Source organism: Rhyacophila brunnea, unplaced genomic scaffold, assembly GCF_057557595.1.
Source record: "Rhyacophila brunnea isolate RB1 unplaced genomic scaffold, BYU_Rbru_1.0 scaffold_5, whole genome shotgun sequence".
Taxonomy (NCBI): domain Eukaryota; kingdom Metazoa; phylum Arthropoda; class Insecta; order Trichoptera; family Rhyacophilidae; genus Rhyacophila; species Rhyacophila brunnea.
The window spans coordinates 488,578-513,570 of NW_028233170.1; the positions used below are offsets into that span (position 1 = coordinate 488,578).

The 24,993-nt window shown below is 30.7% G+C and overlaps 1 protein-coding gene across 1 annotated transcript in view; it reads left to right on the forward strand.

Moving 5' to 3' along the window:
* Hr38 (Hormone receptor-like in 38) overlaps positions 1-24,993 on the forward strand; it is an 82,601-nt gene that overhangs the window by 51,026 nt on the left and 6,582 nt on the right. The window contains exon 2 of the mRNA XM_085955616.1: positions 21,865-22,007. Coding sequence (XP_085811742.1) covers positions 21,865-22,007 — 143 coding nt within the window. The remainder of the gene's footprint in view (positions 1-21,864; positions 22,008-24,993) is intronic.

Genomic DNA, 24,993 nt, shown 5'->3' on the forward strand with positions numbered 1-24,993 from the left:
ATAACTCTATAGTACAATGTCACGGTTGAAATAATCATATGGTGTGACAGAGGCACCCCAATATTGACTAAAATCCATCTAGCATAAGGCTTGGTCATGTCCATATTCAACAGATACGTGGATCATAAAATCAGCAGGTATTTTGAGATGTGGTGTAAGAGGTGTTAAGAATATTATATTCCTGAATGAGCCGCAGATGGTGACCAGAAAGTTACGTAAACTTTATTGAGATATCTGTAAAGTGGCGTTAATAATAATAATTATGATTATGATTTAATCGAATTCGACATAATTCCCATGAACAACCGGTTTGGTTTATGCGTATACGCGGATGTTTATTTGTATGAATCTCTTTATACTTAGCGCAACGTTGTCCGTAAATGTTGCTGTTATAGCGATATCTTTGCGGATTAGTTTTTTTTTTCGATTGTGAGCTCATTATTTATTGTTTCAATTTTAATTTATCAGCTGGCTCCAGCCTCTTTGTTGTGGTTCGGCTTAGTCAAGTCCGCCTCTCCTCGTCCATGCGTACAAAATATGTAATACACGAGAGCGGCCAAAATTTACATGGCAGCCAAAAAATCTGTTTCGTTTCATTAAAATATTAGGTACTTATAAAATTTTTCAAAAATATCTTTGAAAGAAGTTATTAGATTTTAAAATCAGTAATATGTAAATATATTCAATACACACTTAAAATAATTGCGTTTCCAGTAGGTATATTGTCTAAGCTAGTTTGCATACCTAATTTTCGTACTTATTTATTTTTTGTTACAAGGAAATACGAAGAGTATACCATTGCCATTTCAAATATTTATGGTGTCTTTCGGTATTTTGTTTTTTGTAACTTATCTGTATATAGTAACATTTTTTATTTAATACTTATTTTAAGAAAAGAAGTATAATTTTATTATTGTGCTGAGGATTGAAAGAATACAAGTGCATCGTTAACCAAGTAGAGTAAATCGACTTTAATGTGAAATATGCGATAGTAAATTCTACATAATCTGTTTTCAATATTCTGTCAATAACGTCTTATTCACAGATGATTCATTCTTACAAAAAAAATGTTAGGACAAAATATTCAAATTTAATTTTTTGCTACTAAAATAATAATAAAACATTTAAAATCCATCTTCAACGCAATGTTAGAAACAAAATTCTTATAACCTTTCAAACATTAGATTTACACGTTTAATTCCTTTTTCAGAATATACCTATGTGTTGATAGTGAAATTTCTCCTGTTTTTTTTTTAATTTGAGGTCTGCTCTTTTAATAAAAATCATCTCGATAGAGCACATTTATTTCTACAAAAAAATCTTTTCTTGTTGATATGTGTTGCTTACAATTGTTGAGAAGATGGGCCTTTTGGGATCTCGCACAGGGCAACTGGTTCCCTTGGGGCGGATCTGGGCTTAGTTAGTCGAAGTTCGCGGCATCTGGGTCAGAGATTGGATGCGCCGAATGTACTGACGACCGCGCTGGTGCACCGTCGCCGTCCACTACAACTAACATAGGTTTAGTATCGCTCGTCAGCTTGAAATTTATTCCACCGGTGCGATATTGGCCGCCGCGGTGCGGTCTCTAGCTCAACATAATAAAAGAACATCGAGAGTGTAGAATTTCCAGGTGCGGCTCCGAGAGATTTCTCAAAATTCTGACGAGACTGCTGGCCGTCAAAATAAAGATTGAGAAATCAAAACGATTATTGATCATTTGCCGAGTCATCTCATTGGACAAAAAACAATAAATATTATAGAAAATTTAATAAATTGTTACATAAGCGTGCTCAACATATTTTGACAATAACGACAACATTAAATCTTTTAATAATATGACACACAAATATTTTTAAAGTACAGAAAAAATGTTCACAGTGTTATTCTAAAATCTGTAGGTACACAGCTAAATTTCATTTTATTTGATATTTTTTTTTTAATTTCTGAAATCCGTTAGTTGGGTAAACAGCATGTCGTAAGTATGTAGAAAACTTTAGAGTTATATTAAATGCATTTAAAATAGATGAGCTTTAATTCGTATTTTTTTAAGTCAGTAATTAAATTCAATTTACAAGATTTCCTTGCCAATAGATATAATTCACCTAACATAATTTATTGTTTTATGAAACCTGTTTCGCTCACAGAAAGAACACATTTTTGTATTTAAAATTAATGAAATTTAAATCCTAATTACTGCTCTGTTCCCCTCACAATTTTCGCATTAAAATTTCAAGCCCTTGTACTCAACACATTGGAATTATATCAACTAGCTCTTTTCCACGTTACACGCACATTTTACAGCATTTTTCTAAAATTAATTTTAGATGCGTCCTATTGATAACCTATTTAATAAAATTAAAATGATCAGTAAAATGTATAAAATTGCAGTTCCCGAAAAACCAAAAGAAAAAGCTCAATAAAGCTTTCATCCGGCACGGAATGCCTATGTCATCAAAATATCATTATCTGATGTGGTTTGATTGTATAAAGAGAAATATGAATATCATCCTTGCGAAACAGGTTGCGACAGAAAGACACATTCTGTAATTCGGATGATGGTGTCATTTTCAAAACTTTATTTTAGAGATTTCCAAATTTAATAATAATATATTAAATGAAAAACGGTATTTTAACTTTTTGCACACGCTGTTTTATAAACCATAACGTTCCAAATATTATTGAGACACTGCCAAAACAAAAAATAATAATCGTTTGTTGCTATTATTATTAATCCAATCGACATGTAATAATAATTCTCACACAAAAACAAAACACGAAAGAAGCAAGGCTCTCTCTTGTCGAAATATTTTTTATAAAGCCATTGCTACATTTGGTATTCAAATTTCGTGTGATCCGAAATAAATTTAATGTTGAGATGTTGCAACACAGCACTTGCAGAACGATGAGATTCAATTTTTATTTTATTGTACCAATATTATCGATGCCTCGACAACTATTAACCGGAATGCAGCGATCAAAGAATAGTAACAGTTGATAGTGTACAACTGAGGTGACCAAAGTATATTTTATTAATCTTGAGACAACTGTTTTTAGCAACAAGGCAAAATAAAATAATATAAATAAAATAAAAACTAGGTGATAGAATTGGTGTAATTTATTGTTAATAAAATAATCATTATAGTAAACCATCCAACTGATAACTGTACTTCCACCAGCTGTTTTCACCCCTGTTGGTCGTTACCCTTTCACATAACTTAATAATTTGTCCTAAAATAATATTTGAGGACATTTAAAGTAATATATTATTATATTACCTATTCATACGATTTTTTTAAAATTTCAAAACAAATGAATTAAAATTAAAGGTTTGAGTATAATTATTATCTCTCATCTTTAGCTTTAGATGTTCATATCGAATTGATTCAATGTGTCATTTTTAGTAGAAACTATGTCCGCGGAAGCATAGTAGGTAGAGCGTATTTCTTAGAAGCCGGTCGTGTCAATTCGATCCCATGTTTCAAATTGTAAATTGTAATTTTTACAAAAAACTCAATAGATTCAAAAATTCTTCTTTAAAACGTCTGTTTATATAGCCTCCACCAACAAGTTTTGAAATTTTTCGCTGTGCTGATAGAGAAGCTTTTACAAGCAAAAGTCTACGTTCAGTTTGGGATCACCCGCGGCTTTGCAATATAAAACTTAATTGACTGCAAATTGTTACATACCAATCAGCCAATGCCTTATCGGCTGGATATTCCCTAATACCAATAGGCCGACCAATGAACGGCCCCGATTAATTTGCGAAATGTCAAAAATATGTACGCGTTAAACCAATGTATAATTAGCTAAAAGCCTATTCTATATTATAGTAAATCAATGAATACTTCGGAGAAAAAGAACAAGTTTATATTTTATTATAAGAAAAGACGGATTAACTCTAATTTCATCAATAGTGGCGATTTTAGGAACGGGCCTATAGAATCGTGGTTTTGATGGTTTCGGAGACCCTCCTGCTAATTTTTTTGCCATTGGATGTTAAAATATTAGGAGAATTGTTTTCCCAGAATTTAAAAAGAATCTTTGATTTTTTATGAAAAATACTTTCTATGAGGCTACCGCCTCATCTATTTCGCCATCAGCAAAATTATGCAGCCGGTTAAACTGTCCGATTTCCGTTGTTTTGCATTCGAATAATTTTCAATAAATTATTGATAGAAACATTTTAATTTGATCGGCAGTGAATTTAATAGCATGGTCACATTATGTTATTTTATGTCAAACTGCGCTGTAAGGTTCTGTTATGCATTTTGCGGATCAAGCAAGTCAGATTGTGGAGCGGCAGTCGGCGACGTTTGCCACTTTTCAACTTTGTCCCTGACATGTCGATGTAGATGTCGATGCCGGGGTTCAAACTAAATAAGCATTGCTCGCTCCACTCTGGTGCAATCCGCCAGCCAACTATCTCTTCAAATATTAAACGTACGTAATATAATGCATAATAGTACATTTCGCAGAATTCCAGTCCACACTAACGTTGCAACACTCTTACCAGTGGAGAACACCGTCTATGGGCGGAGGTTAATGATAATAGTAATAATAGTGCACCCGTCACATATAAGTAATATACACTAACGGGAGACACAATATTCGGTTATATTCGGTTCCACTCGACATTTTCCGAAAATAATCGATTTTCAGCTTATTTTAAATATATCTTTTGTATAGATATTCTTTAGATTTAGCATCTTTCTTAACACCAAGAGACAGCACTAGTAATTGTCTTATAGTTGTAGTACCTACCTACCAAGATACATAATATGAATTATTCTATGAAAATTATATTATACTCTTTAGGTACTATTGTTTACTATTCTTATCACTAGTTTTTAGAACTATAATTTAAAATTTTAATATTTAAGAAGAATAGAATCAATTTTCACATCTTGTGGTGGTTTTCTTTTATAATTTTTACAAACTTCCTGAAATATTTTTATCGTAAACCTTAAGTATAGTATATATTTACGTCACCACTGACTTTTATAATACGGACGTCTATGCGTGTGTAAAATGAAAGACACTGAGATTATTTAAATGATCTTGATTGGTCACCATAATAATATTGTATAATATTTATTACAATTTTAAGCAAGCTGATTATTTAATTAATAATCTTGAAACGCTGATTATCTAAAACTGTAATTAATATATCTAGAAAAGCTTGTAAGCTACAATGTAAATTATAATTAATAATTTATTTAACGTAAGTGTACAGACAATTTAATCTGGCGATAACCTAGAATTGCGTCTTGAGTTTTGTTTACCTACACACAATTATTATTAATTATTCTATAGAGATATTAAAATTTCTACCTAGCTACTGAAAGTACTTATATATTATATTTAAATAAATTCTCGGTATGACTTGTATAATACCTACCATCATCGTGATAACAATAACTGAAAGATTTTATAATAAATTGACTACATAGTTGGTTATAAGTTATGAAACATTTAATTTTGAAGTTTTAATGCTAAGCAACTGATAGGTACGTATACATATATATGATTAAACAAAGGTAAAGATTAATGGTTGCAAAAAGATTACAAAAAAAACAACACCATTTGGTCGTGTTTCAAGAGCCTATCAAAAAAATTAATTGTACGATCTGATTACTTGGGCTAAATACCAAAATATTCGAGTGAGAGTGTAAAAAAGGCTTGCGGGCAAAAGAAACGGGAATCGGGGCATCTGTGAATTATTATTCCAATCACTGAGCTTCGAAGATAAATAGACAGACAAGCGGGCCGTGTCTATGGCCGAACAACCAAATAATAAAGCACGTGAAACGTGATAAATCACATTCTAATAACCAGCTGGATAGATTGTGGGAACGCCGCTAGTACTTGGTCGTAACAAACGAGCGCATAGGTCAATCAGAATGGGCGGTGCAGTTTAAGCGGCGTCGCTCTTTGGCTTACACCTTTTCGAAACGACGCCAAAATACGCGATGCCAAAAATCTCGCGCCCTCTTCTAGAAACACAGTTATTTTTTTATTGATACCCAAATTTTGTTATTTTTTTTATGTACAAAATTAAAGTATAACATATAATTTACCCACACTTAGTCGCGTATTATTTTAGACATATATTATCGCCATAGACAACAGGAAAGAATTTACCAATAAATAAATGTAATCACTTGGTATTTATACTTTTTACACAACACGCAGGGGATTCCTGTTCAGTTTAATAATAATTGTAAAACATTAAAATTATTTTAGTATTAGTAGTTTCCTTATGTCCAGAAATAAAATTGGAATAATTAATAATAAAATTATATATATAAAATAGATATAATATTAAATAGATAAGTACTTATAAAAAGTACCTACTTCGTAGGTATTAAACAATTTCAAAATGATAATTTCCATAGGGTACATCTTTGAATGTCTCAATGCAACATTGTTTACCTAGTAATAATTGTGTCGCACTGAGATAACAACCTTATTTTAATGGAATACTTGCATAAATGATTTTAATCGTCATTAGGCATTCTCCTATTGAAGTTTTGATATGCTTTTGTTCGCCGAGAGCCTTGCCATTTATTGTTTTCGCTTATTTATATGTGAGAATAAAATTTGACCCGGGCACAATAAAATTGCCCAATAGACGGCTTTATTGATTTAAGGGCATCACGACTCCTCTGTCTCTTTCGATTGGGAATGAACTCCGCCAGTGGCGTGCTCCACAGTCACGACGTCGGGATTAATAATAATCATAACAGCGTGCATTATACTACTTTTCCTGTTACCACTTTAGTGATCCTTTAAAGTGAAGTTAACGTAATTTTACCATAGTAGTACCTACTTATTGTATGTGCGTTGATTTATCACCAATCAATATAGTTAGCATAACATTAGACGTATAAATCAAAAACCCTTTCATCTTTTTATTTCACTTACAACTCAACATACATTTAATAAAATATTATACCTACTACATAATATATTAATTGATATGTACGAGGCGGCAAATAATTAGGAATAGAGAAGAGTGGACGAAGCTAGGTGAGGCTTTCATACAGTACTGAATCAACCCGGCTGATTATGATGATGATATTGATATTAATTAATATAGTAATGGGATACATTGATGGATACGTCGACGTCATGTTCTCGTCGAATGTTATCGGGGTTTAATTATGATAGGTTCACTTATTTATTCCACGAAATTTATTATAAATCAAGATTTAAGTTTAAATTGTAAGCAAAAATTAAATTATGTATTACCAATAAATAAAATATCCTTTAAAAACTCCTGCACATTAAAATAATATTTTAACCAAAAATAAAACAGATTATATCTTAAATTAAATATTTCAATATTGCGTTTAATAAAATGATTATGAAATGATTGATGAAATTAGTAATATTTCAATAAATCCTGGTACGCCCCTGACGAGGTTGCAAAGATTTGAACCGAATCAAATAATAATGGCTGCGCCGTTTATCACCCGATTGCAAGTTTGCAATTCAAACCCTTCTTTTAAACGTTTTGCAATAACTATTCTATTATTTATTTATTTCATAACACACATCTCAAGAGGAGTTCACTTACTGAAATATAATATTATTATCTATGCAACAAGTAAGTGTAAAGAATGAATATGGCAACCCTAAAATAATAGATTCATTCAATTTTACAAATTCTAATAACTTGACATATGATGTTATATTATATTATGTTTATTAGGTGGCGATAAATGAGCATCTATTTTTAGAATATTCACCTCTTGTTGAGTGGCATAACAGCGTGGGTGTTCTGTTTTAGGTAGTAAATGGAAAAATTTAAGGTCGCAATAAAAATATTGTAAGCTTTGAGATCGAGTTCTAGGGTTCGCGTAAGTAGACAGGACATTGTCAAACGAAAAGCACGATACTTTAATTATTGATATATTTAGGTCATTATATTTCTGATAATCGGAGATTATTTTGCAAAATTCATATGCTTATTTCTACAAATACAATTATTGGTTTGAACCAATCAAAAGAGCGTAGGTTTGCAAATAAGACTATCAAAATAATATACTAATGTCATTACTTAATTAACGTTCAACATTTAATACATTTTTAATTTGTCATTATTTAAATGCATAACCTATAATAGGCATGGCTGTGAGTAGCTACTCAATACCGTAACAGGTAATTTGTTTAAATTGGAAATTTCTTTATAAGGATATTTATCTCCATATAGATGTACTGCACCTTTAAATATTTAATTTATTCTCATAATAATTATTATTACTCGCTACGACCTCCAAAATCTCTAGGGGTATTAAATTTGGTACATTATAATAAACAACACTAATATGTAGTTAAACAATACTTATTTTTGTTTTTACTTTTAGTTATTACCGTTGATTTCATTATATATATTTTAACTCTGCTATAGATATTATAATGTATTAACCACCGTCAATATAATAAATAAAATTATATTGTATTTTATTTATATTGCAACATATTAAAAGCTTCGGACAATTTTTCGTGTATTCAATCATTCCATATAAATCACTCGAGTGATTTTAGAAAAAAAATTAATCGAATTAATACTAAGACACCCGATAATTATAAACTCATTAAAAGTGAAATATTAAATTATCCAAATAGCTAACACAGAAAAATAAAGCTTAATCATGTTTTAACGAGCTCACGTACTAAATTTCACAATATTCCAAGTTTAAGTGTCCGATCTTACGAACAGTTCAAATGTTAATCGAATTATCTGCAAAATCATGAAAAAATTTATGACTAATTTATTGATAGTGAATTATATTTTCTTTACGAATTTTTATCCCCAAGGATTCTTATATAGGTACGTATCCATAACTACTCTCTTAAATTATCTTCATGGGCGACCAGAAAATGTATATTTTTACGATATAAGATAATATATTATCACGATATTACAATATCAACTTACTGACGATGTATTAGCCATATTTTTACAATAAATAATAACGTTGGTATCAATCGCAAAGCCTCCAAACTATTCTTATATCGTACTTACATTATTACAATTTATTATATTTTATGGTGTTGTATTAAATGAGACTTTCATATTATCAAGTGGTACATCTTCTTTTTATGCATAATGCCTAATTACAATTGCAGAATATTTTCCAACCGATAAGCAATGAGTTGCTTATAATGCATATTATGCATATTTTAAGTGCAATAGCAATGCAAATATACGGTTACAAAATAAACAATTATGGTAATTTATCTGATAAGTTTACAAATAAAGTATGTATTAAAATACACGCTGTCCACTCTCGGTTTCGTCTGAACATGATCTTGATTATAAATCACTTAATGTGTTTTGTTGTTATTTTTTTGTTGATTTTTTTATCGAGCGTGTATCGATAGATTATAATGATATGTGGGCACTGCAATCACCTGGAGGCGTCTAGTCACTAGTGACTTAGAGTGCTCTATGCTTCCTGCAATCATTAACTAGTCAGTATTGTGATCGATAACTAACAAATCGAGCATTTATAATTATAATTATCTCTCAGCCAATTTTATCGCGGATTCATTACATATTGATTTTATTGTGTTGAAAATTAATTTATACAGCACACGGTGATCTAAAAGACACATAAATTAAACTGGTTTTTAATTTAACAAGTAATGAAAAAAAAATATTTATTTATTCTTCGATGATATTTCACATTTTTCTGTTAAAAATATCGCACATCTTTTAAAAAATGTCATAGTTTTATATCGTAGAGTGTTTCATTAAAATATGCTTAAAATAATTTTAATTAAAAAGGATCTTTTATTTTATCGTAACGATACATTGGTTCAATAGGGGAACAGCTCAAAATTTAAAGGTTTTGATTTAAGAACGCCATTCGATGTAGAAAGGTCTTCTCTTTATAATTCAGTAAAAAAATAGTCGAAAATTGCTTCAATGTATCATAAAATCGAATAAATCTTTCTGAGATTAATCAATAATTCCGTTATATAATCAAAAATATTGGTTAATTCCTTATTAAACTGTGCAATTTCATTGTGCATTGGTGAATTCCACTAAATTAAATATAAAAAAATACACTTTCATCGAAATCAACGCTTTAAAATTAAAATGAGAATTTCTGCAAAAAATTCAAACACCATTATCTTGGAACAAGGTTTTTTGAGTTGTTCGCCTATTGAACTATGGTATCGAATTATTATCGTGGTATGTTATATTTTAATTACTAAATGGTCTAAATACTCACTCTAATTGTATGCCGTAAGATGAGTTGAAACATGTAGTAATAACTAAAACATTAAATCGACAATATATAATTGGTAAGTATTTTGACATGAATCGAAAACAGATTGTATTTTTTGTCTCGCATTTCAAACTCATCCCAAGAATATCATTACGTTTTTTTTATCACTCGGCGGTGTTGCACAAGTTTCGTAAAATTTCTCAACGTAATTAATTTTTAAGATGATATAAAAATAGGCGAAGAACTATTATTGCAACAGGCGAGTGAAGCAGGCGAGTAAAAAGCTGATGGCACGATGAGAGGACCACATAATCGAATGCCTTCGGGCAGATGGCCAGACGCAGAAAACAAATTCACAACACTCGATGCAATTAAACTTTAACGACAACGTTAAAATAAATAAATAATTTGCTCTCAACCCTAACCTAACTAACAAACAGCTATTATGTTTTCGCAATTAATATCGTCAATGTCTCTTAATTTCCCTGATTTTTATTACAACGTTTTTCTTAGCTCGTATTCTTATTTGTCCGGTGGTTCTTTGTCCGGTACAAATCTTGCAATCGATTTTTAACTAAATTACCAACTAGCTAGACATTTGAAACTTTAGAATATATCAGAACACGATGCCAGTGCATTTTTTTAATACTTTTAGCCATCTTTAAGTAGAATCGAATTCATTTTCAGTTAATTCTGTTTTGTATGAAAAGTTATTTCGACACCATTATTGGTTTCTATGGGTCTGGGGTCCTAGCACATATAGGTACGTGCGTTACTATGGAAATCAATATGACATTTCAGTATTATTTATATCAAGTACATTTTTTTTGATTGTTTAACCTAGTAAAGTCAAGTTTATATGATTCAACAGAAAATTTAAAAACGTTGTAAGTATATAATATTAATATTGATGAATAATTAAGGGGGGACATGCTCAGCGTAGATCAAAATGGAGCTTTTATTGCATTTTTCAAAGCATGATCCTGGACATTCCTTAAACGTTGTAGATAATCTATTTATATAATTTTGACTGCATAAAGTATTTTTATTACATAAAATAGTATTCTTTTAAGCCTCTCGCTCTAATGTTTTAGAATATAGTAATATTTCAGTACATACATGTGCAGTGGTGTTAAGATTTTTACATTTATTAATTTTTAAACGCATTTATAAAACCATTAGTAAAATTTATGTCGACATTATTATAGTGTAATATTTACGATAAAAAATTATATTGATAATCTCTGTGATCCCAAATTTGACAAGAATTAGGCATTTTATTGTTCAAAAAATCGGCAAGATTTACACATTTGAAGATAATTTTAAATATATTAATTATAACCTATGTCTTTGAACATTCAAGTCTGATAAACATCCTACGAATAATGATGCTTTATAATAATTATTGACCTAATAATAAGGTAGTGTTTTTTTGAAATACGCCATTTTTTTTGGCATTCCCCAGTGGTTAAGCTACAACATACGGCCGTAGCCATAAATTGACAAACTATAATTGAAGTAGGGAGTAAAATGATGTTAACGCGCGTGTCCTGGATCATACTTTGAATATACAATAAAATCTCCATTTTGACCAACGCTGAGCACGTCTGCCTTTAATTATATACATAATTTACATATCTTGACCACCTACATTTCACTTGTTATGACTCTTCGAACTGATACGATCTATAAAATTTTTAAACAAGTTTTGTACATAGCTAACGATTTGTATTTTAGTGGTTTTATGGGATTAGAAGAATAAAAATATCTATCTTGTACATGCACGAGACGCTTTCTTCAATTCTTCAGTCACATTAATAAAAAACGTCCGAGTAGACTAAAGAGAAGACAGTAGTAGTAGTGCCTAGTAAAGTACAAACAAATAATAAATTACCAACAATTATTAAGTCACTATAACATATCATTCAATATTAGGGTAAATGGGATTGAGTAATAATTAGTAAGGTACTAGTCTAGATAAGGTTTTACATTCTTTACATAAATCTGTACTACTTTTTTCATTTAAATATAACTAAACGGAGTAATAACGAAGTATTTATTTATGCCATGTATAGTCTAAATAATATATTTCATGAAATAGGTACCAGCGTGTTAACACGTGTAATATCATCATACTTAAATGATCATTAATAATTATGACGTGCTATAAAAGCGAGATGTTAATTTAATTTTCTTAATAGACTTAGACGTGTCTTATGTATAAAAAGAGAGGTTGTCGTTTGACCCTTACGAGCAGACAGTTAGGTCTCCATTAATCATCAGGTCGTTCTCTCTCGTCACGACGTCCGCCACGACACTTGCTGGTGCAGCGAGGAGTCGAGGAGACTGGTAAAAGTCTTGCGAGCAACTTACAACTTCCTGTTCACAAAAGGAACTATTAAATGCTCTGACCTATTTTGGTTTTTTGTGGACGGCTTTACAAGGTATGACCATAAACACAATTATATACGTAATTTGAACAGCATATTTACCAAATATAATTTTAATTGTAGAAACAAATATATAGGTAGTAATTAATCAATGAAACTATTACGAACAATAATTGGCTTGCATAATACTATGAAATAAACCAATACTTAATACTTTTTAACATATAAAATAAGGAGTCATTTAATAACGAATCAGATTTACTCAACTTAGTTAAGAGAAATTGTATTGTATTTTTTATATTCTCTAATATAAGACAATTGATTTAATTTATTAATAAATTAGTAGACCAAAATAATCTTTCTTTTTAACAAAAGCTGTCAGTAAAATGTAGGTACATGTATCATTGGTATGTCATTCAATAAATTATCTGACGAAATATTTTCATAATACTATCGATAGTAATAATGCTGTCACAACATTGCATCGTAAAAATGTTTATTTTCTTTGCACATGATTTTTGCTGCGGGAATAAATTAATAGGTAAGGGCGATGGGCTAGCAATACCTTGAAACACCTATTAAATCTAAACGCTCAAGTTTTATTTGAATACCTTTTTAGTATTAAAATTATTATTGCCGTATTTAATAAGCACCTGTAAACATCTCCCAGTTACCTGTCTAAGGACAGCACAATAACTAGAAGGCATTTAATTTTTAAAGTATTTCATAATACATCCATTGTTTTTCATTTCAATGTTATTATTTAGCAATAAAATAATCATTAAACCACAATATTAAAACGAAGGTTCTAGGACCTTTTTTCTTTGAATGATTTATATGTATTGGAAGATGACCTACATAGAAGACATCTAACTGCGAAATATTTATTCACTCGTAACTACTTGGGAGTGTTTATAAATCAAAGTAGTTTCAGGAAATACCTTTCCAAAAAGCATGTAGGTGGGTACTTTGGATAAATTATTTGATTAATTATTTATTTAGTTGAATAAAACACAATTTTATAGTTCTTATTCCACGTTTTCAATTAAATTTTGGACCGGTTTCGTCCTTCTCGAGGGGATATTGTCATTGACAGGGATGATTATGTCCCATTGAGGAGGACGAAACAGGTCCAAAATTTAATTAAAAAAGTGGAATCTATGAAATTGTGTTTTATTTAACTAAACAAATAATATAATGCAGTTCCACCATAAATTAACAGTTAACACTACAAAAGAAACTTTGGTTAAAGTACAGGTTGCGACTACAATCAGCACGACTGTTCATGGTATACAAGCATTTAAATAAAAACACAAAGCTCATTTTATTGTTGGCTACTTAAAAAATCATCTTCAAAATATATTATTAATTTGTCTTGTAAAACCTCTTCTTTTGAAACTTGAAATTTGAAACAAGATTAATTACAGCAAAGTGGACAAGAGGTTAGCCATATGTCAGGCGACTGAATATATAGAATATATTATGTTGTTTTAAAATTGTCGCTCTAAGGACCACCACCATATCGAGTTCTCAGGCTGACTGATGAAAATATATATCACTCACGTATCACTATAAACGAACGTGTGTCGATCTCAACACCTTGCATCAATAATAATGAACAAACAATTTTAACAACAGCCTTATGTAGACATATATTTAAAATGATATCGTTAATTATCCAGTTTACAGCTTGTTAACGTGAATTAAAACAGCTCCTACATTATTTTTCTTTGTTAATTTGGTTTAAGTTCTAATTGATTTAAGCGTCGTACTATTCCATTTGAACAGGATTTCGCTTCCCGGCATTATCGGGCACTATGCACATACATAATATACCAAGGGAAAAGAATAGATTTAATCATAACTTGCATAATGTGTACTAAATTGACATATCAATTACCTTACAAATATATTATTGAATTCATATTAGAATATACAAATTTAATATATATGTAAGAAATAAGTAAATATATTCTGTGTCAGCTGTAGATTTATATAGAGATCTGGATCATTAAAAATAATTCAAATGGAACAGTAGGTATAAATTAGAAACAATTACAATATAATTTTCGATTAAGTATGTTATTTTTTCAATTAATTACTTAATGTGAAATTGGATATAATATACCTACTCCTAAGTGCATATCGAAGAAAGTTTATTCTTATGTGTGATAAACTGATAAATACACCATCGAATAAAATAGCGTGTTAATCATTTTACTATGTTGCTGTATATTTCTGTAATTAATTACGCCGACTTCACAACGCTAAATTTTGTTGAAAGTTTTAATAGATAAATTATATGAAGTTTTGCATTTTGTAAAGCAATCATTAAAAGTTATTTAAATATATAAAAAAATAAGCAGCCATTAATACATAATTACTTATTTTCATTTCAGAGAGTATATAACGAAAAATGCATTTGCGATCGCAGAGATATAATATAAGTACTTAATTATCACACTTGGGAATAACTTTGCTGACTTTATTGTAGATATGGCGGAGTCCAATTTTCAATATTTCTTAAATTGTACGCTAGTATTTTAAGTTAAACGGCCAATGCCTATTTTTTAGAGATAATAATTGTTTTTTAGCATGTTATAAAACACATTGACCGAGTAAACAGCTCTATAAAATACGGCATTAGTTGTACACTTCCATAACCAGTTTCGTTGATATAATAATAATATATTACATTATCAGAACGCTGTTTTGTACAGCGTTATTATTATATTTGAAAAAAATATATAACATAATGGCGTCGTAGCCGGTAACCAGTGACCACATTAAAAGTGACAAGTGGGCATATTTGCTGAAACAACGTTGCTTACAATAATTAAAGCTTGACATCTGAGAAACAATTAATAATTAGTAGATATTATAATATAATAATATATTATCAGGTGTGGTAACAGTCGAGCTGTTAACCTCGAATTGCTCTCCGATCGCTACGGGCAGATGCATTTTTGTCGACGCACTTTACTCGTAATGGAGGGTGTGTGTTCAATATTACCTACCCATATTCTGCGATTCTAGAAAAGGCGTATCTATCACATTGATCTCGATCGGGCTTCAACAATGTTCTCGATACGTGTTTTTTGTAGAAATTATAAACAATTAACAGGTAATTATTGTACAATGTGGAATGCTGAACCGGTGTCGATATAAATAGCGAAAAATAATGACGGCACTAGCAGCTGTCAAAAATAACCGTCTCTTGTCCAGTAGATACGTAATTTATTTTATAATGGCGTTTCCTAAAAGTTTTTGTTTTCGCCAAACCGATCAAATGACTGATGGATACAAAATGCCTATATTGTAATAATATGTATAACTGTTTAATAATGTTATTAAAAATATTCAATGCTTTTAAATTGTGCAGTCGTTAAAACAGAAGCCCAATGATTCTGCTGATTATGATTTCAAAGAAATTAATATTCTTCGCTAAACTTACGAGGGTGGGTCAATAATTCCTTAGAAAAAAGCATTAAAACAGTTTTTATTTTTGTATTTTTTTTTTATTTCTCAACATAATCTCCTTGGAGCTCAATACACTTGGTTAGACGTTTCTCAATATTTTTTAAACCGTCAGAAAAATAAGTTTTCGGAAGGTCCTCAAAATAAGCATTTGTCCGATCGATGACTTCTTCATTTGAAAAAAAACGTTGTCCACTTAGCCATTTTTTTAAGTTTGGGAAAAGGAAAAAGTCACTGGGGGCTAAATCTGGCGAATACGGTGGGTGGTCGACCAATTCGAACTTCAATTCTTCAATTTTAGCCATTGATCGTAAACATGTGTGAACACGGGCATTGTCCTGATGAAAGAGGATTTTTTTCCTGTTTAAATGAGGCCGTTTTTCTTCAATTTTGTTTTTTATCTGGTCCAATAAAGATGCATTATAATCCCCTGTTATTTTTTTTTTCCTTTTTCCAAATAGTCAACGAAAATAATTTCACGTGCATCCCAAAATACAGTAGCCATAACCTTACCAGCTGATTTTACGGTTTTCGCCTTCTTTGGACATGGTTTGCCTTCGCAATCCACTGCTTTGACTGTTCTTTCGTCTCGGGAGTATAGTGGTGTATCCATGTTTCATCTACAGTCACAAAGCGACGAAAAAATTCATCCGGATTGCGTTGCATGAGCGACAACAGGGCTTTAGAGGCCACCACCCTATTGCGTTTATTGTCGACTGTGAGCAAACGCGGCACCTATCTTGCAGAAATATTTTTCATGCCCAATTTGTCATGTAAAATAGAAATGACGCTACCTTTTGAGATCCCTGTAACCTCAATTATCTCACTCAACTTTAATCTTCGGTCACTTAACACCATATCGTGGATTTTATTGATCATTTCTGGTGTAGTCACCTCTACAGGACGTCCTGAGCGTGGTTTATCCTTTGTTGATGTACGACCACGTTTAAATTCATTTAACCAGTTATAAATAGTTGCAAGTGAAGGAGCAGATATGCCGTGAACTAAATCCAACTCATTTTTTATTTCCTTTGCTGTTAACCCTTTTATATTAAAATGTTTAATAACAGCTCTAAACTCAATTTTCTCCATTTTCCATTTTTCCATTTTCCACAAGCAAATTTTTTTTTTAAATGTACGAGAAACACACAACAACCCGACCAATCTGATTGAAACTTCGCAGCATAATGAATCGGTAGTGCCGCTGCATGAAAACAAACCGCTTACAGTACTAGTCGCGCCACCTGTCGGCTTTTCTAAGGACTTATTGACCCACCCTCGTACCTACTGTGCAATTATTAGTGCTTTACAAGTATAAAGACAATCGTTAATAATAAAAGTATGCATACACTATGGCTATACAGTCATAATAGTGCAGCGCAGTTGACCTAAGCTAACATTTTAAAAATAAACACTAAAACTTATTAGGTCAGCAACTATCTACAATATTATTATTGCAAAATTTCCTTAATTTTACTGACGATCGGTATTTCACAGATATTGGAAATCTACATTGTATTATGAATAAGTCATAACTATGGAATTATGGCTATTTTCAGCATTTATTCAAATAAAATACATTATTTACATTACGATGTTCAACAATCTCATATATTTCTCTAACAATCAAATATTACAGAAAAATCTGTTGCATTGTGTATGCATAGACGGTGACTCACTAATTTCCATAATATATATTTACGTAACAACCATAAAAATATCAAGAAGACATATTTTATTGTTATACTGAGGTCTCATCAAAATTACTCATAAAAGATGACAAGTAAAATAATATGAAGTGAAATTATGCTTACAAAATGATAAAGACTTTCTGAGGAGGTATTAATTCTGAATACACCTTTTTAGTCGTTTGACATTTTCTTATAAAATTGCTATTTTTTTAATTATACACTTGTGAAACTCTACATTTTCCCGATAGCAGATGTATTTGTTGGAAATAATTATTTCTTTTATATTATAACGAAGCGCGTGCATCTGCTGCGATTATTTCAATGCCCGAGAATTTTCCCAAGGACACAACTCATTTTCAACTCCGACAATAATAACCGTAAACGGCTGAAAAATAAGCTGCTGACATGTGCTGGACTGGATAAATTATAACCAATTTTAACATAAGTACCTACACTATTTTGACAGTAACTTTAAAAACTACTTCTGAATTATAGCCTAAGTATTTTATGTATGAGTATGAAAAGCACATCAATTGTTTTTTTATAATTTTTCCTTTTTTTTAATATCACACATATACACCTACATACTACAAAGTTCTTGTGGTTTTTTCCCTTTTTTTCTGTCGGATTCAATACTGATAATCTTGGCCGAGACTTTTGATTAATGAATTTGAATAAACTGACAATGGCATAGTGGAACTATTTAATCACGAATACCTAAGTATACTCAGGTTTGATCTCTTCTAGCGAGTAGTAATTATGAAGGACTAATATAATTATTGTTATTGTTACTATTGTCGACTTAGCTTATATATCAAGCCTATTTTATTGCTTTCTCTCACTCCTCCCACTATATCTTGTGGAATGCCAAAACTATCGAACCACGTGTTTATGTGGTAAGTATGTTTAAAAAAACTTGTATGAAACCAAGCTATTTTTAAAGTTAGGGTTATTTACCACCAATCTTTATATGCTCAAAAAATGTAAAAAAATATATGCACATATTATTAAATTTATGAATACATAAATAAATATCAAAAAAATAACTGATAACGGTAGGTACCTATATCAGTATAGTTATGAATTTTACGAAGACTGACACTATTGTGAGATCTGAATATATACAGTTAATAAAAATAAAGAAAAAATACTATTTTCAGCCATAAAGAAATACTTGGTATAACACCTCATTTGACATGGCCAGCAATAAATATTAGCGCGCGGCAGCTACCTATCGACACACATAATGTATAATGACTCCGGGCATTATGGAGGGCTGCAAATACCACTGATTTCATGGCCTCCCCTGGGACACACCCCATCCCCAATCTAGATACTTCATTATACATGTTTACCCATCCGCTTCAGCCATAAAATGTTAGAAGTGAATTCATAATCTAAAGCTGGAAAGTATGCTATCATGCGTCGACTTAGCGAGCTTTTTAGAGCTTTTTCTCAGAGGCGTTTAGGACATTACGGAAACGTTTCGGTAGTTTAATTTTATGACAAGAATATTATGAGTTTATAAGCATATTGTATTAACCATACAGATGACTCTAAAGTTACGAAGGATTTGTTTAAAATAATAGAATGCTGTATGATTTTGTGAACATTTTAATCAACTAAAAAAAGCGAACAAAGCAACGTGAAACGTTTAGGTATTGGTATTATATAAATAGTATTTTAACAAAAACATATAAGTAGTTTAAAGTTAAATAATTAACCACAGTGGTTTTTGTTATTTTACTGATAATATTATTATGTTGGAAGTATCGGGAAAATATTTTAATAAATTCTTTTTGACGCGTCATGGTGTGTATTTGATATATTTAAATGTAAAACCACTACAAATAAATAATTACAAGATAAAAAAAACTTTTTATATACGACGTTTTAAATATTCTGTTGAATCATATAAACTTGACTTGACTAGCTTAAACGATCAAAAAAAATTGTACTTGATAGAAATAATACTGAAATGTCATATTGATTTCCATAGTAACGCACGTATATATTAATGATTTAGTTGCTAGGACCCCAGACCCCTAGCAACCAATAGTGGTGTCGAAATAACTTTTCATACAAAACAGAATTAACTGAAAATGAATTCAATTCTACTTAAAGATGGCTAAAAGTATTAAAAAAATGCATTGGCATCATGTTCTGATATATTCTAAAAGTTTCAAATGTCTAGCTAGTTGGTAAGTTAGTTAAAAATCGATTGCAAGATTTGTACCGGACAAAGAACCACCGGACAAATAAGAATACGAGCTAAGAAAAACGTTGTAAAATATGTAATAATAATGATAAAACTTACTTAATATTATGATGAACCTATTATTAAGAATTCATTTTACATACGTCATTATGATTTATACAATTTAGCATTTTAATATATTAACTTATTGACAAACTTTTATTTTAGAGTCAAAAAAATATATAGAAATTTTAACATGCATTATAATTAGATAGTATATTATTTTAATTGGAAAAAATACACATTGTAATTCAATCATTCCGTTGTTTATTTTCAAAAATTATTTAATTGTAGATCTATTTAAAACTATTCATGTAACTTTCATGTATACTGTATAGCTGGTGGTCTTGATACTTTTGCGCACACTCTGCTGAGGACAAATAAAATTGTATATTATGAATCTGTTACCACTGTAATAAAGGGTGGCAGAATTTTCAGCACGTTGTATAGATAGGCAAATAATGGCCGTATATATTAGGAGGCTTTCTTTTTGAGAGAAAGCATTTCGTGTCAGCAGTTTAAAGTGTTAACATCTAACAACTACATCAGTGAATTGTCTTTTGCCAAACTTAGTCGTCGCTTTCATGAGGCAGTATTAATACTCTTCGGATGAAATATAATCAATATTGCTGTGCAAACATCGGTATGAACCAATTTTATTGTATTAACTACATTAAAATAATAGCCCTAATATAAAATTCGCCAGCAATACAAGGAAAAGCTGTCAAGTGCGATTTAGTGCGTTTTTCTTATAATCTTCATAATTGTATATTTAAATTATACCAATTCCTTTAATGCAATGTGTATTTTCATTGAAGGGGAAAAAAGTGAATGCTTAGTACCAAAAAGAGCAATTATTATTATAAAAATACATAAAAAAATACTAGTTCAAGTTGTGTGGCACTGCAAATAAATTGTAATGAACACGATTTACCTAGAACTAGATACTGCCAATCGTATATATTCCATCGCATACTTTGTTATACTTGACTAATAATTGAATGATGAGCCTAGACATTAGACAGTATAATTTCACTAGTACCTAGTTTATATTGGATTCCATTTCTTAAGTTTTATTTAACATTATACTAATAGTTACTAACATAAGATGATAATAACATAAGATTTAATATTTAAAAAATACGATTTATTCAATAGGCGACACCTTAGGTTAGGTAAATTAAACTGTCAAAACTAAAAGCCTTTATTCACAACAATGGATTTGACATTACGTCAAAGCTTGTCGTAGAACACGTACGATTTGCGATATAGGGAATTTTCTCGGTAATAATATGTTCAATTATTACCCACTTTGAATTTAAAAAGTTTGATGAAAATTTCGTATTGAAATTTTTACTGTATCGCGAACGTTATAATATTTAGATATCAATTTTAATATGTGCCCACTTTTCTGCTATCAGCAATAAATTATTATTGTTCGAATTGTACTCGTTTTGATTGACATTATTGTACCATAATTCGAGTGGAATTTTGTGTGGGCGAACGTTAATCATGACACAGTGTGATTCATTAAAACGAGATTAATAATTAGTATACAATAATTTAAAAATGCTGGCTTGTTTTTTTTTAATTTAATGTTCAAGATGATGATCAATTTAGGTTTTTTTACATTGTGTGGTTACGCGGATATCTAGTGATAAGTATGAAAATTGTCATGTCATTCTTGAGTGCTAATTTGAATGGTGCTACGAGTATTAACTGCCAATCAGCCTACTTATCCCATTTAAGGCATTATTGTTGATTGAACTTCTTGACTAACTGGATATATCTTTTTGTTGTTTCAGGAGCGGCGCAGCCACCACCTCTTGCGGAGAGGGGTGAGCGAGAGGGCAGCGTCGAGGGAAGCGGCTCCACACGACACCTGCGCGCCCCCAACCCCACCCTCCCCCCTGCACACCACACAAGTATGCTGCTTCTGCAGACACAGGTAACTATCAACCATCATCACCAATTCGATTAGACATTGAGTCACTCAATCCACCCCAAAAACGTAACTGTAGATAATATAATTTTTATCAGACTCTCGATGTTAGGTATTTAGAAATAACTACCTTTAAGGAAATTGGTAGAATTCAATAATGTTTTATATTACCAATTTTCAGTTAAAATAAATTACCCAGTTTACAGTCAGTAGCATGTAACAGTATTTTTCCAACGTGTTTCAATGTACCCGCAGTTTATTACATCGTTTTACAACGTTTTTCTTAGGTCGTATTCTTATTTGTCCGGTAGTAAAGTTGTTTGTCCGGTACAAATCTTGCAATCGATTTTTAACTAACTTCCGACTAGCTAGATATTTGAAACTTTTAGAATATATCAGAACACGATGCCAATGCATTTTTTTAATACTTTTAACCATCTTTAAGTAGAATTGAATTCATTTTTAGTTAATTCTGTTTTGTATGAAAAGTTATTTCGATACCATTATTGGTTGCTAGTGAGTCCTAGCAACTAAATTATTAAATAATATATACGTGCGTTACTATGGAAATCAATATGAAATGACATTTCATTATTCAGTATTTCTATCAAGTACCTATATTTTTTTTGATAATTTAAGCTAGTCAAGTCAAGTTTATATGATTCAACAGAAAATTTAAAAACGTTGTATATAAAAAGTTCTTTTTATCTTGTAATTATTAATATTTAATATTCACCCACAATTATATTCGCTAATCATCATCCCTGTTTCAATCCACTGGTAGACAAAGGATTTCCTCAACTGCCACTCTAATCGGAACCTCGTAATCCCGCCAAACTATATATTATATTTCGTCAATCCAGCGTAAGTTGGAGCGGCTTTTCGGCTGTCTTATGTTCGTCGACCTCCACTGGGTTATCACATTCGTCCACCAGCATCTTATCTGCAAGCTATATGTACCTACCTTTTCTGTCGTTTCGTGTGATGTCCAACATAACCTCAAAATGCCACATTATGCAACTCTTAATTTCTGAATTTCTCTGTTAAAACTATACTACAAATAAATTTTCACACTCATTCGTGAACACTGGACGCACACATTGTTCAAACACCCTGCGCTTGAGAGTTGAGACACCAGTACTGAATATTATCATAATAATTATTGTCATCTCCCCTGTCTTATTATTTTTTTCTGAAGTATGATATTATTTTGGATAAATCTATAGATTCTATAGATTATTAGAAATGCTCATTTTTTAAATTGTCAAAAATTGTCAAAAATTGTCAACATTGTAGTATCTATAAATAATAATATTTAACATAAAAAAATAATAACTTTATCCACATAAACAGTGTGTGCTTTTATAAATACATAGATGGAGCTTTTAATTTACCCGTATTAAATTGTTTATTTCACGGCAGGGGTCGAATCAACAAAGCGCTGATGATTATCAAAGTGTGACGGACTTTTTCAGCCGCACAGATTGTTTCTGTTATGCCTACTTGATTAAACGGTAGCGATAGCTGATAATAATATAATAAAAGGGTCGTAAGTAGGCAATATAAACTTGTTAGCTGGAGGTGATATCATTGGAGGGGCGTAATCATGAATACAATAAAATTTTAGATCTGCGATGAGATAACAAATAATAGACTACGATCTGGCACCCGAAATAGGCACACCAAACTTTCTGGTTATAACTAGAACGATTAATGATCTTATTTTTTTTCTTCGGCTTGTAACGAAGTCTTTATTAAATTTAGTATTCAACTCAATTAATTTTATTGTCAAGTGTGTCAAATTTGATAATTTTCGTGTATATAACAATATATAATATTAGAATAATATAGTTTTCAATTTAATAACATATTAATGCTTTGCTTATGCCTGAAACTCATCTATTCATGCAGCCCGTACAATATTTAACAATCTATTTATTTTTATTTTTATTTCTTTCTCCTAAACAATTCTGAATCGAAGTGGAAGAAGAGTACGTTTTCAATATGCCAATTAAATATTATTAATTAATTTAATACAAGGCAAAATTTTTAGTGCTTATTCCGCTTTTATCTTTTAATAAATTTGTGCCCGTGAAATGAAAACGATTAAGTGCTATCGGCTGAGAGTGCTTTAAGGAAATTGATATAAAAAATTCAAAATAAACACGCAGCAATTCAAAATAACAGGTGCAATAAAATCACTACTTTACCGTGTGGATTCACTAATTAATACCAATACCTATAGACACTATCAATTTATTGTATAGGTACCTTTTAATGTGATATTAGAGGTTGGATTATGACAACGACAACATAAAATCCTACTTAATATGTAGGTAGTTAAAAACATTTATATTATGTTCTCATATATTTTATTACATTTCCCGAACTATTCGGTAAGAAGTATGGTCACCTTACAACAGTGCTCGAAATAGAAAATTTTACGAACCGGAGCGCTCGATAATTTTCCAAAAAATTACGTCTGCCAGAATTTTTGTTATAACTATAGGTAGGTACCTAAACTACCTACAACGAAGGATAAAATGCAAATAGCCATTACAAATGCACATCGGCTGAACATATGGATAGGCAATGTTTATCAGCGCCGCAGGCGAAAATACAACGTGTTTTTACGGAATATATTACTCTAAAAATATATATTTATTTTCTTTTTTGTCTCTATTTTCTGTATATATACCATCTACCCCCACGGGTAGTCACTGTATTTTTACTTATAATTAATAATGTATTTATTTTGATTAATTTGATTTAATATGTTGATTTAGTAATAACACAATCAGGGGCATCCCAAAGACATATGCTGCCCCTTAAATAGACTGAAAATGCCGCTCTTCCGTATTTCAAGAAAATATTATTATCCTTCACGTATATTAAAAAAAGATTTAAAAACCGGAACGTAATAATATTAAGTAAGACGCTTTAGGATTTTACTAGACGGCTCGCTGGAAGTCGGATATTTTACGAAACGGTA